At 51.0% G+C, this 13328-nt stretch overlaps 3 protein-coding genes across 13 annotated transcripts in view; 1 reads left to right on the forward strand and 2 right to left on the reverse strand.

The window, feature by feature from the left end:
• Positions 1–5647, forward strand: part of RRNAD1 (ribosomal RNA adenine dimethylase domain containing 1) — an 8811-nt gene extending 3164 nt beyond the window's left edge. For 2 of the 3 annotated variants that reach the window (XM_011992807.1, XM_011992806.1), the window contains 7 exons: positions 604–728; positions 894–1086; positions 1597–1659; positions 2003–2146; positions 2636–3120; positions 4402–4586; positions 5317–5647. In XM_011992807.1, the coding sequence (XP_011848197.1) occupies positions 604–728; positions 894–1086; positions 1597–1659; positions 2003–2146; positions 2636–3120; positions 4402–4586; positions 5317–5438 (1317 nt within the window). In that variant the 3' untranslated portion in view covers positions 5439–5647. The remainder of the gene's footprint in view (positions 1–603; positions 729–893; positions 1087–1596; positions 1660–2002; positions 2147–2635; positions 3121–4401; positions 4587–5316) is intronic. The other variant, XM_011992808.1, reaches the window with a different exon arrangement.
• Positions 5648–5986: 339 nt separating this feature from the next.
• Positions 5987–9811, reverse strand: MRPL24 (mitochondrial ribosomal protein L24). Of its 3 annotated transcripts, none has more exons than XM_011992804.1 (6): positions 9735–9811; positions 7204–7447; positions 7025–7120; positions 6713–6816; positions 6326–6456; positions 5987–6217 (listed from the first exon to the last, which is right to left on the reverse strand). In XM_011992804.1, exons 2-6 carry the CDS (start codon positions 7384–7386, stop codon positions 6081–6083), a joined length of 651 nt encoding a protein of 216 aa, XP_011848194.1. In that variant the 5' UTR covers positions 7387–7447; positions 9735–9811; the 3' UTR covers positions 5987–6080. The 3 variants fall into 3 exon arrangements, with proteins under 3 accessions (XP_011848194.1, XP_011848193.1, XP_011848195.1); XM_011992803.1 differs by having other exon boundaries at positions 9694–9811; XM_011992805.1 differs by having other exon boundaries at positions 9613–9770.
• Positions 9812–10796: 985 nt separating this feature from the next.
• The window catches only part of HDGF (hepatoma-derived growth factor), a 33742-nt gene continuing 31210 nt past the window's right edge, over positions 10797–13328 (reverse strand). For 6 of the 7 annotated variants that reach the window (XM_011992814.1, XM_011992812.1, XM_011992813.1 and 3 more), the window contains 3 exons: positions 12852–13037; positions 12344–12570; positions 10797–12147 (listed from right to left, as the gene is read on the reverse strand). In XM_011992814.1, the coding sequence (XP_011848204.1) occupies positions 12141–12147; positions 12344–12570; positions 12852–13037 (420 nt within the window). In that variant the 3' untranslated portion in view covers positions 10797–12140. Of the gene's footprint in view, positions 12148–12343; positions 12571–12851; positions 13059–13328 lie in introns of all 7 variants that reach the window. The other variant, XM_011992815.1, reaches the window with a different exon arrangement.

Here is a 13328-nt window from a genome sequence, read left to right on the forward strand (position 1 = left end):
AAGTGCTGGGATTACAGGCTTGAGCCACCGCGCCCGGCCCGAAGTTATTTTTTTAATGTAAACTCTGCAGGAGCCAGAATCTTGTCTCAGGTTCACTGTTGTATTCCCTGAGCCTACAATAGAGCTTGATGTATAACCAAAACACAGCCCCAGAATTTGTGGTGGACAAATGAATGAATAAAAAGACACCAGTGTCTGGCACGTATAATGGCAGGTTACTAAGTGGTAATGTACTAATACTGTGTGTCAGTCACTCTGGTGTTAGGGATGCAGATGGGAAGATCCCATCCCATCCCTCCTCTTAAGAAATTCAGTTTAATAGAGAAAATAGACATAAATAAGTGCAGAAATTGCTAAAAGAAGTGTGTCCAGAATGCAATCTGGACTCCAAGGAAACAGAGTTAAGCCACCAGAGTCGGGGAGGCTGGAGCAGACTTCAGAGAAGAACTGACTTGGCTGAGTAGGAGGTACCTGCCGGTTACAGTGGCCCTATGTGGCAGCAGTGCTGGGAAGAGGCAGGCAGTGAGGTGTGGAGTTGAGAGTGGGGTGGGAAAGAATGGAAGTGGTAGTAGTTTGCTAATTGCTTCTCCCCTTCTTCTGTAGGAATTTTTCACAGACAACCTATGGGACACACTCCCTTGCTCATGGCAGGAAGCACTGGATGGACTGAACCCACCACAGCTGGCCACAATGCTGCTGGGGATGCCTGGGGAAGGGGAGGTCATCAGGTATGGGTTAGAAGGGCCCTGTGCTGGGGAACTCAAGGCTTTGAGCCCTGCAGTGAGCATATTGCTCAGAGAGTCTCATAAGGTCTTCCCGGGCCTTGGGTTGTAAACTGGTGCACTCAGATGCGATGGGACTATTCACTGGAGGCCTGGGCTGGACTATCTCAGGTACAGGTCAGTGTGGCCACTCACCCTGCTGGCCCTGAAGTCCACAGCCTGTGCCCTGGCCTTTACCCGGACGCCTGGCTTTCAGACCCCCTCAGAGTTCCTGGAGAACCCCAGCCAGAGCTCCCGACTAACAGCTCCATTCCGGAAACATGTCAGGCCCAAGAAGCAGCATGAGATCCGGAGGCTGGGAGAGGTGAGGAGATGGCTGGAGCATGGGTGGTGTCTGGGAACCCAGGGACTCCTTAAGCGTGGCTTACAAAGATATGTGCCCTTTACTTCACATGCAAGGCCAGAGGCCCTAGACATTCCTTTACCTCAACAGATATAACTATAATCATATTTTGATGCTGGGGTTCTTTTTCATCCTTTTGTGGGGTTAGTTGGTAGCTAGGTCTGAATCAGTCTCATTCCTGTTCTCAAATCTCCATAATCCGCTCATGGCTTAACGCAGGGTTCTTGTTCTTTAGGGGAGATTGAATCACTGACCTGTAAGGCAAGGAGAGGGGGCCTGAACCTGGATCAGGTCCACTCTCCGTGCTTCCACCCTCACCCCTATATCTTTCTTTCCAAATCTGTCATCACATCCGGGGCATCCTGTGTCCATCTTTCTCTGTCATCTTTGTCTCCTCCACTCTCACTATGGGTGTTTGCCCCAGGAGTCAAGAACCAGTGGCCAGGAGACCTTTGTTCCCTCTTCTTTCAGTTGGTGAAGAAGCTGAGTGATTTCACAGGCTGCACCCAGGTTGTAGATGTGGGCTCAGGCCAGGTGAGCCAGAGTCTTGATGTACTGGTTTTTTGAGTCATGGGGAGATAGAACACCTGGAAGGCAGGTTATTGGGCCACAGGCCCAGCGAGGCAGGTGTCAAGAAGCGGTGGAACCAAGCAGGGTAGATTTTTTTTCTCTTTGCATAATTTGTTTTAAGCCAGTCAGATTTAAATGGGGGAGTTATATACCAACTTAAGCCACACTGATGTTAATAAGTTCTGTAGGGTAAAATTTAAGCCTTCTGTCGGGCCTGGGACCCAGGTGTCCAGGTTACCCCTGGGGAGGGTGACAATGGATACGGCACTGAACAGGGCTGTTTCCATCTTCCTCCTCATGACTCCAGGGCCATCTCTCCCGCTTCATGGCTCTTGGCCTGGGGTTGATGGTGAAGAGCATCGAAGGGGATCAGAGACTGGTGGAGAGAGCCCAGCGCCTGGACCAGGAGCTTCTGCAGGCTCTGGAGAAAGAGGAGAAGAGGAACCCGCAGGTAGGCCACCCCTTCCTGCCACCTGGACTGTGGGAGGAGGGGCTGCTTGGCTGGAATTGAGCACAGAGGCTGGATTCCATCTTTCAAATTTCTCAGCTTGAAGTGGTGTGGTCCCTAATTTCTATTACCTCTTTCCCAAGGTCCCCCCTTCCCCACTGCCTCCCTTTATCTCAAAGTTATTTTCTATTTACAAAGTGCTTTCCACACCAATGTATACTTCTCACAACCTGTGAAGTGGCCACTCAGGTTTTAGACTCATTACAAATCAGAAAACTGGGTCTCAGAGATGAAAAGATGTACATGGTGAATGATAGGTCCAGGATTTATCCATCTCCTGACTTGTGGTCCAGCCCTCTCCCGCACCCAGCTTATCTCCCACGTTCCTCCTTGGGGAATAACATGGAGGACAGATCCCTTCCTGTGGCCTGACGTGGCCGAGGGACAGCAAACAGACTTCCCATCTGCCTTTGTCCTTTCCTGCCTCCACAGGTGGTCCAAACCAACCCTCGTCACTCCCCACACCATGTGGTTAGGTGGGTAGACCCCACAGCCCTGTGTGAGGAGCTTCTGCTTCCACTGGAGAACCCGTGTCAGGGCAGGGCCCGCTTGCTGCTCACAGGCCTCCACGCCTGTGGGGATCTGAGTGTTGCCTTGCTGAGGCACTTCTCCTGCTGTCCTGAGGTGGTGGCCCTGGCCTCAGTGGGCTGCTGCTACATGAAGCTGAGTGACCCTGGTGGCTACCCACTGAGTCAGTGGGTGGCTGGGCTGCCTGGCTATGAACTGCCCTACAGGCTTCGGGAGGGGGCCTGCCATGCCCTGGAGGAATATGCTGAGCGGCTACAGAAAGCTGGCCCTGGCCTCCGAACTCACTGCTACCGTGCAGCACTGGAGACAGTCATCCGACGGGCCCGGCCCGACCTCCGTCGGCCAGGCGTGCAGGGTATCCCCAGGGTCCACGAGCTCAAGATTGAAGAGTGAGGTTGGGGTACGGGGGTGGGGGGCAGTGGAGGGGAGATTTCTAACTGGAGATCTTCCGCCCTCACTTTCAGCATAGCCTAAAGAAAATCTAAGTATACCCAGAGGAGTGATTTGGAGTTCTCTGACCAGGGTACCTTCTCAAAATTTCTTTAAGAGAGTTGTCCCTCTTTTATCAGGAGACTAACAAAGAAATATGAAGTTTTGGCCGGGCGCGGTGGCTCATGCCTGTAATCCCAGCACTTTGGGAGGCTGACGCGGCCAGATCACCTGAGGTCAGGAGTTTGAGACCAGCCTGGCCAACATGGCGAAACCCTATGTCTACTAAAAATACAAAAATTAGCCAGGCGTGGAGGCACGCGCCTGTAATCCCAGCTACTGGGGAGGCTGAGGCAGAATAGTTTGAACCCAGGAGGTGGAGGTTGCAGTGAACCGAGATTGTGCCACTGCACTCTAGCCTGGGCGACAGAGCAAGACTGTCTCAAAAAAAAAAAAAAAAAGGGGGTTTTAAATGCTAAAAATATGGCTAGTTGGACAGAACTGGATGAAAATGTTTAAATCAATTTACTATTGGATAGACAGCTCACAGCCAGAGAAACATTCAAAAATACACAGCCAGGTATGGTGGCTCATGCCTATAATCCCAGATCTTTGCGATGCCAAGGCAGGAGGATTGCTTGAGGCTGGGAGTTAGAGGCCAGCTTGGGCTACGTAGAGAGATACCTCTGTACAAAAAAACATAGGCAGGCATGGTAGCTCATACCTGTAGACCTAGCTACTTGGGAGGCTGATGTGGGAGGACTGAGGTGTTTGAGACTACAGTGAGCTATGATTGCACTGCTGCTCTCCAGCCTGGGTGACAGCAAGACCCTGTCTTAAAAAATACATATTTGGGAGGCTGAGGCGGGCGGATCACAAGGTCAGGAGATCGAGACCATCCTGGCTAACACGGTGAAACCCCATCTCTACTAAAAAATACAAAAAATTAGCCGGGCATGGTGGCGGGTGCCTATAGTCCCAGCTACTGTGGAGGCTGAGGCAGGAGAAGGGCGTGAACATGGACGGTGGAGCTTGCAGTGAGCAGAGATCATGCTACTGCACTCCAGCCTGGGTGACAGTGAGACTCCATCTCAAAAAAAAAAAAATATATATATATATATATTCGTGAAAACGCATATTAGGGTAGAAAATAAAGCAAAGTTGGAATTAGGAACAAAGTTTAAGTGCGAGGTGACAGTTCTTAAAACCAAACTGAGTGCTGAATGTGACTGATCCCACAGATATGTGCAGCGGGGGCTACAGCGAGTGGGGCTGGACCCCCAGCTGCCACTGAATCTGGATGCCCTTCAGGCCCACCAGGCCCAGGAGAACCGTGTGGTGGCCTTCTTCAGCCTGGCTCTACTGCTTGCCCCACTGGTGGAGACGCTTATTCTACTGGACCGGCTGCTGTACCTTCAGGAGCAGGGTGAGGGTGGCCTACAGCAGGGACCCAAGGACTATGGTGACTGGGGTTCTGGGACTCCTTCTCCAAGTCCCAGCTCCAACGTCTCCTGGGCCCAGCTAATCACTGTTGTGATCCTTGGACCCCACCTTTGAGTCACTAGTGGGTTGGGAGTAGGGGATTTGTTGAAAAATTAAGAATCCAGGCGGGGTGCAGTAGCTCATGCCTATAATCCCAGCACTTTGGGAGGCCAAGGTGGGTAGATTAATTGAGGTCAGGAGTTCAAGACCAGCCATGGTGAAACCCCATCTCTACTAAAAATACAAAAAGTAGCCGGGTATGGTGGTACACACCTGTACTCTCAGCTATTCGGGTGGCTGAGGCAAAAAAAATTGCTTGAAGCCAGGAGACAGAGGTTGCAGTGAGCCAAGATTGCACCGCTGTACTCCAGCCTGGGTGACAGAGACTCCATCTCGAAAAAAAAAAAATTAAGATTCCTACCAAATCAGCCTCTGGTGAACCTCCCTAAGGTGCATGTTAAGCAAGCTTCCCAGGCATCGAGAACCTACAATGCAAGAGGACTGCCTCCCAAGTCAGTGCCTTGGGAACCTGTGTTCCTTATGGAGAATGGGGTCTCCTTAGCCCAGCTGGATCCTCCCCCATGCGGAAAAGGGACTGTGCCTGTAGGCCTGGGCAGAAGAGGCTGGGTGAGTTTGGTTCATTCTTCCCCTTATGATTAAGCCCTTTCTTCCAGGTTTCCATGCTGAGCTCCTGCCCATCTTCAGTCCTGAACTCTCTCCCAGAAACCTGGTTCTGGTGGCCACCAAGATGCCCCTGGGTCAGGCTCTTTCTATTCTGGAGACTGAAGACAGCTGATGCAGCCTCAGGACACATCTCAGACCCCATCATCTGAAAGTGCCCAGATAGCACAGTGGCAGAGTACACCTCATACAGAGAAGCAGCATCCTGCATCCTCCTGAGTCGTGGTTCCTTCAGTTTCATCCCCTTTCTCTCCCTCCATGGATTATGTAATACAGTGTAAAGTTTTAATTTATTAAAAATTAGAAATCTTTGTTTCCTTCCCATTTCTGTAGGTAGATAAAAGGAGACGCGCACCCTCCCTGTGGCACTGCTGCAAGGGTGCTACAGTTAGGACTCACACGCCACTCCCCACTGGCCTCCCTAGCAGGTGGTGTAGGTGACAGCTTCTGTTACTCACAGATCTCCATGGAGGGGACTTCTTTACCCCACTTTGGCCTCCAACTCAGAATCTGCAGGCCCTGCCCCTTGGGAGGGCTGCCTTAAGGCCAGCTAACTTCCATCCAGGTTCTCTCATAAACTCAGGGAAGAAGCTCCTTTCCTTCAGTCCCGGAGAGTGTGCTGGGATTAGGGGTGCCATTCTATCTCACAGCAGCTGTACACAGGACTCATAAACTGCTCTTTATTGGCATCTGAAAAAGAGGTGCCTCAGCCTTCAAGGCTGGGACACAAGTTGGGGAGGAGCTGCTGTTCCTGGGCTCAATACCAATAGACCTTCTTGTATTTCCGAGTCTCCTTGATCCCCATGGCCTCCATCACCTCCTCCTGTAGTGTCTTTAGACGGGGCACGTAGGTTCTTTCTAAAGCATCTTCCACTGATGTGTCTTTGGGGCCATCTGTTAAGCCAGAGGAAAGGAGATGGGTGGGAGGGCTTGCCAACTTTCATTAACATCCCCTACTCTCACTCCTAGCACCCACCCCTGACCTTCCTGCCCCTCACTCACCAATCCATGTTTCAGGGACGATGCCATCAGCTCTGGGAAATTCGGGTTTAGGGATAATTCTCCCCGATCGTGTGGAGACTCGTACCCGCTCTCCTGCTTCAGTATATCTCCACTCAATCTCAGTGGGTTTCCTGGTGGATAGAAGAGGTGAGCCTGGCCTATGAGCCAGTTTCCTGCCACCCTCCAACCCAAAAGCAGAGTCAAGGGTTCAAAACACCAGGGTTACCACCGCGTTTCTCCACCTCTGTGTTGGGGTTACCCGCAGGGAATCATGTCCATGAGATGGTCCCTCTCAATCTCCAGAGCATCCAACCCATCATTCCCATTGGACAGCACTTTGTGGACCCAGAGGGTGAGAAACCCTCTGCCCAGAGCCCTGTCGCTTGCCTGTCCATAGGATCCACAAGTTTGACCTGGCGGTGGAGCAAGGGGGCTTCACTAGGGATCATGGTTCCTCGGTATTCCATGGTCTTGCCAATGTAGCGGTAATACTGTCCAAGAGAGGGGAGTGTCAGAAAACAAGGGGTGTGAAAGGGGTTTGCCCTTGCTACTCAGCACATTCAGCCCAAGTTGAAAAGTAGAAGGTTCAGTAATGCCACCATCCCCTCAGCCAGTCTCCTGCCACCCTGCGCTGCTTGGAATGGAGAGGGACGGATGAGACGGGCTTCCCAAGCTTCCCCATCCTCTCTCTCCACTTACTGTGTTCAGCCCTCCCACGACCACGCAGTTTTGCTGCCGGATAACTTGAACCACTTTGCCCTGCTTTCCGGCATCCTTGCCTTCTAGGATCTCCACCTGTGGGAAGATACGAAGGTTAGGGAGGGGGATCCTTGCCCAGGAGATTCCCCATCACTCTATGCCCTGTATGAGGCTCTCACCGTGTCCCCACAGAACAGATGCCAGTCTTCATCAGAGATGGGTTCCACAACCACTGGGCGCCGCCTGCTCCATGGGGCATTCTTCCTCTTGTCTGCCAAGGAGCCTGAGGGGCTCATCCCATAGCAGTAATTGGGGGGCAGAGTGACCTTGGATGCCAAGGCCAGTAGGGCAGAAAGACGCATGCCTGGAGGCTGTAAGAAATCCCTTTGCCAGCAAAATGCTCAGAAATCTTCCTTGTTAGCTCTGGGTAGATGGATAGAAACGGGAGCAAAGAGGCAAGGAAAGGAACATTTTTTAAAGCACTTAGTCTGTTGCTCAATGGACCTCATCACATTGAATCTTCACAAGAGGTTATCATCTTTATAGATGAGGAAATAGAAAGGTCAAGTAACTTATTTATGATTACAAAGTTACTACATTGGAGAATCAGCATTCAAACCCACATATATCCGACTTCAAAGTCCAAAAAAATTCATTAAGGACAAGGGCCATGTTATCTATCTCAAGTTCATGAATCCAGAGCTTGGCACCTAGTAGGTGCTTAAGAAATACTTATTAAATCAATGTATGAACAGCCAGATGGGAAAAAAACAGAGGATGGAATGCTGGCATACGGCCAAAAGGTAGGCAGTTGTAAGTCAGTGAAATGAACAAATAGGTAGCAGAAATAAAAACTGGGGTTAAAATGTCCCTATCCCACTTACAATTCCTGTCCTAAGACAGGAAATAACCACTCCTCCCTAAGATAGCTCCTTTTCTAAAGGAAAAAGACCCAAGGCCAGACTCTAGAATTACTGAGTCCTAAATTTCCCAACTAAGTATGTGCTCTAAACCACTCAATTCTCAATTAATGAGGTAGTGAATGAACTGAAGACATAAATGGTAAGTGCTTCAGTTTACTGAATACTTGCAACTTCCCAGGTGCAATGCTAGGTGCTTTCCTGTATCTCATTTAAGCCTAAGGACAACCAAATGAAGAAGTCACCATTAACCTCATTTTATAGATAAAAATGAACCTTATCTATAAGGTTCTTCAAAGACAAATAAAGATACTACAATGGCATAAAGAGCCCTGGACAGGGAAGTCAGATCACCTGGGTTCTACTCCCTGCTCTACCATCATCTTACTGTATGACACTAGGCAACTTCACTTATTTATTTTTTGAGACGGAGTCTTGTTCTGTCACCCAGGCTGGAGTGCAGTGGCATGATCTCAGCTCACCGCAACCTCTGCCCCTCGGGTTCAAGTGATTCTCCTGCCTCAGCCTCCTTAATAGCTAGGATTACAGGTATGTGCCACCACGACCCGCTAATTTTTTAAAAAATATTTTTAGTAGAGACAGGGTTTTACCATGTTGGCCAGGCTGGTCTCGAACTCCTGAAATCAGGTGATCCATCTACCTTGGCCTCCCAGAGTGCTGGGATTACAGGCATGAGCCACCACGCCCAGCCGGCAATTTAACTTTTGAACTTCAGTTTCATCATCCACAAAATTTACAGGGTTGTGGGTGTCATTTAGATTATTTTAAGTATTTTAACAAAGCAAGGTGCAAAGTAATGTGAGTAGTAGTATCCCTTTGGGGTATATGAATATATAGTCCAGCACAGTCACATTTATGGAAAGGAAACAAGAAACCAAAGTACTTGTTTTAGGGGAGAGGAAGTGTTTGGGAGGACTGTTAATTCCATTTTGCTTCTTCCCATAATAACGTTTGCATTTTCTAACCATGTGCACTTAAAAATATGTATTAACGGGTTATCTGAACAGTGAGATACTGGGTCATTTTTCTTCTTTATACTTCTCAGTATAAAGCCCTGATGTTATTTTCGGAAAAAGAAACAAAAACAAACAAAAAAAACCTTGTTATTTCCAATTAATGCTGATTGGCCTAGTGTTCCTGAGTATTCAACAAATGCTTAGAGAGGACTACTATATGACAAACCTAATGCTGGGAATTTCATTGCTGGCATTTGGTCTTCACATTGCCCAGTGAGGGAGGTGAGGTTGCCAGATGCATCATAAAGTCCCTTTTATAGACAAGGAAATCAAGGCCTGAAAGCCGGAGTGACTACCCTGGTTCATAAAGTTTGACAGGAGCAGGGCCAATCTTAAGACCCAAGCCTCCCGCGTGATTGCTGCAAGGAGTCCCTTCACCTCAGTCATTCCAGGTCTGAACCATCCCAGCCCAGAGCAGCTTGCATGCCCCCGATATCATTCCCTTCTTTCCCTTCACAATCTGGAGATGCTGCTGGTGAGCGTCCCGCAGTGGGGCTTTCCCTGCATGTTCTGGAGGCGCCGTGCAATATAGCGGGGTCGAAAGTCTGCCCTTTCAGGTCACGGTTCCAAAGGCTTCCCCCACCAGCCTCATCCCAGACAACGTCAAGGCCTAGCTATCTTCAGCACCCACCCGCTCCAAACTTTCGGTGCAAAGAAACCCTGGGGAGGCGACTGAGCCATGGGCAGGGAAAAGGTTAGGCTCTTCCCGCACCTGCCTCTCGGATGAGCACCTCTGGGGCGGGCGGCCCTCACCTCCACTTTCCGCGGCACTTCGGCTGCTCAGCACATGGGCCCTCAGCGTCCCCTCCCCTGCCACGCCCGTCGACTTTGTGGGAGATGTAGTCCAAGTGTAAAACGGCAGCTCAACCACGAATCTGATCTCTCAGCATGCTGGGAGTTGCAGTCCGCCGCTAGAAAGCTGGAAACAGGAAGTTTGGCGGGGTAGGAAATCAAGGAAACCAAAACACACCATGAAGCATGTTGGGAATCGAAAGGCAAGCTGGTTAGGGCGGCCCGCCTGGCACATTCCCGCGCATGCTCTGCGTGGAGGCCGCTGGGAATTGTAGTTTCTAGAGAAGGCGGCTCCATTTTCTAGGTGGTTCTGGCTTCCTGTTCAAGGCGAAGCGCCGCCCTTACCAGACAGGGCTACAGCCAATGCTCTCCCTGACCTTCTCTGCTGGAGTGGGGGCAGGGCAGATTCAAAATCTGCCTGTAGGCTTTCTAGAGGAAGGGATGAAACGTGGGCCCTTCCAATGCTAGTAGCCGATCTAGTTACAAAATGTCAGATCTGGAAGGAAACAGAAATGATCTAAGCCAGTCATTCTACTTAACTCGGGGAGTACTATCGGGATTTCACCCTACCAACCCCCTCCCCCTACCACCCCATCACCAGCTAAGGGTGGCAGGTAGCATTAGCAAGGAGAAAGGGTTATACTATTATTTGACTTGACCTTTGGGGTCAAAGTTGTTTATACAATCAGCCTCCAAACTCCCACTTCATCTTGGGCTGTGGCCGATACTGGCATCCTCCCATACCCCACTTCTTATGCAAACCCTTTTTTTAAAAAAAAACAAAAAAAAAAAACCTCATCCAGGTGCGTTAAACAGTGGCTGGGCAGGAAAGGTAGAATGAATGGTGTGGTTTATTCTAGGACTCTGCCCACAAGAAGTTTGGATTTCCAAATGCCTAAGAATGGAGGAGGCTGACACCCTCTACCTCAATCTGAGACGATCTGGAAATCATTTGCATTCCCTTACCCCACTTTCTGTCTTCAGTTAACCAATATGCCCCAAAGAATCAGTCAGAATCCAATATAGTAATCAACGGGTTTTATTTTCCTAGAACTCAAATCATCTACGGTTCTCAGAGCTAAACTTCCAAAGCTACAGTCAGCAATTTTTCATCAGAGCCCAAGGGAGAGGGGCCAGGGTAAAAGAGACGAGACTGTAGAGAGGCATTGAGAGACCAGTAGGAAGAGGGCGGGAGAGGGCACTTATATCTCTCTGTCCTCTCAGTGGGTTACAAATCAGATCTGGTGACAACACTGAGGGGGCCAGGTCAGGGTATGTGGATGAGAAATGACACTGGAAGGAACACCAAAGCCCCAGCTACAAAAAGAAAGTCATCAAGCCCCAAATAGAAGGGGAGCCTCCCAGTGCACCTCAGAAATGGGGGCAACGATGGGGAAGGAAGGAGCAGAATGGGGAGCACACAAAGGGTTAGGGGTCTTTAAAATTTTTTTTTTGTAATTTTCTTTTATTAAAAACATTTCCTAAAAAATGTGTCTTTTCTTTTATGTCTGGGTGATATATATGACTATAAGCTGGCCTTGAGCACTGTGCAGAGAGGGAAAAGGACAGCTAGGGGTCTTCCCAAGCATCCCATTTCTGGCTTCAGAGATCTAAAGGGGAACAGATGCTCAATACTCACACCCAAATGGGTAAAGTCAACCCTTCAGGTCTCAGGTCCTTGGCCCAAACAACTAGGAAGCCCCAAAGTCTTTTGATGATTAACTACAACTCCCAAAACTCTTGGGTCGGCAAAAGGAAAAATGGGTGTTGTTAATCATCAAGGATTTATGGAAAGGAGCCCCTCCCCTACAAGCTGTTCCACTTTCCCTGAATCTAGGCAGCTGGGATAATAGGTGTAGCAGGGGACAGGAGCTCAGGAGGAGGCTGCCCTCCTGTGCTGTCCCTATGCCCCATTTGAGGATTGCCCCTCCCAGGCCCCACAAGCCCACCCTGCTGTTTATGCTCCATCTTTTCCATTCCTACCCCTGATCCAAACCCAGAGTTCCAGAATGCCTAGGAGAGTGGGAGAAGGGTGTCAGGAGGTGGGAATAGTTGTCCCAGGCCCCAGCAGAAGCCTGGAAAATAGCTTCAAGCGGAAGGAACACAATGGCCTCATCTCATTCCAGGGAGAAGACATGGCTCTGACTCAGATCATAGGCGAATGGGGACCTAGAGGTGAGGGCCAGGTGGTCCGCCCCATCCAGGTCAATCTCCATGGGCTGGGCTTGGAGTGGGAAAAGTGAGTGGAAGAGGAGAGCAGGTTGGGGTGGGAAAGGGGTTCCCAGTTTGCAGGCCATGGCCAGTTTCCCCAGTAGCACCCAGACAGCAGCAGGAACAGGGTGGGGGCTCCTCTTCAAACATTGGTGGCTACAGGCTGTGAGGGAGGGTTGGAGGGGAGAAGGGTTAATGGTGTGGCCTTGGCCTGGCCTTGCCCCAGCCAGTGCCAGTCTCCTAGGAGAGCCCACCCCGCCTCCCCAGAGGCTGGCCACTGCAGGCCCTTTTCATCCTCCTCTCCGAGAGTGACCAGCCCCCACTAGTCCAGCTGCCAAGGGGTCAGGGGGCTCACTCACCTCTCATGATCTCTGATGCCTGGGGCCTCAGCATCTTCCTTGGCAGCCTCTTCCTCTTCCTCCTCCTCTTCTTCTTCCTCTTGGGGAAGCCCCCGGCCAGAGCCAGGCTCAGAGGGGGTGCTATTCTTTTCCACCTCCATAAGAAGGGGCCTCTCGCCCTCCAAGGTGGCTGCCTCCTTCTCCTCTCCTTCAGGGTTTTCTGCCTCCTTGGGACGTTTAGGAGAGTCCTAGGCAGGATCGACAGAGGAAGCGGGCTGAGGCTGGAGAGGGAGGCCATCAGCCACCCACTCCTCTCCTCCGGGCCTCCTTCCCAGGCTGACACCCAGTCCTTCCCCAGCCCTACTAGCTGAAATGACTTCTGTGTCCCATTTTGTCAGCTGGGGACTCCCCAAGCTAGAGGCTGGATCTACCTCTCAGACTGGGCACCTCTGAAGCAAAGCCCTGCTCTTGTGGGATACTCCATGGGGAATGCTGAGGGGGGCCCAGGCCCTAGGCAGGCAGCAGTTACCTCCAGCAAGTCCCCTGCTCTCCTCTTCAGCGCTCCCTTCTCGTTCTTCTCCTTGGCTGGCTCATCAATGACCAGCTTCCCTTCCTCGTCGCTGCTGCCCTCTGCATTCCCCTTCTTATCACCGTCACCCTCTGTGGCTTCAGGCTCGGGTTCAGGCTCTTCCACGCAGCTCTTTTTCTGGGAGGACTGCAGCAGAGACAGCACAGGCTGAGTGGCACCAGTCACTGCCATGCTGGGCCCCCTCCCCAGACCCTCCCTTAGCCACTCACTCCTTCCTTTTCCCGCCTCTCCCCCACCCCCACCCAGGTGCCCAGTCTCACGAGTGATTTGAGACCCACCTCTGTCGGATTAGCCCCGGGGTAAACCCACTGGCCGGGCAGGCAGGGCTCTGTGCAGGAGGGGGGAGGGCTGGAGCAGGAGGCAAAACCTCGGGTCAACTTCTCCCAAAGGGAGCTAGGACCCTTTCCCCGCCAACCC

This window comes from Mandrillus leucophaeus, unplaced genomic scaffold, assembly GCF_000951045.1.
Source record: "Mandrillus leucophaeus isolate KB7577 unplaced genomic scaffold, Mleu.le_1.0 Scaffold418, whole genome shotgun sequence".
NCBI lineage: Eukaryota > Metazoa > Chordata > Mammalia > Primates > Cercopithecidae > Mandrillus > Mandrillus leucophaeus.

Excerpts from the sequence above, each read along its gene's own strand:
- MRPL24 (XM_011992804.1), bottom strand. The coding sequence starts at position 7,386 with ATGCGTCTTTCTGCCCTACTGGCCTTGGCATCCAAGGTCACTCTGCCC. Across the intron at positions 7,121-7,203 it reads ATCTGTTCTGTGGGGACACG|GTGGAGATCCTAGAAGGCAA; the intron begins GTGAGAGCCTCA and ends ATCTTCCCACAG. Across the intron at positions 6,817-7,024 it reads TCGTGGGAGGGCTGAACACA|TATTACCGCTACATTGGCAA; the intron begins GTAAGTGGAGAG and ends TCTCTTGGACAG.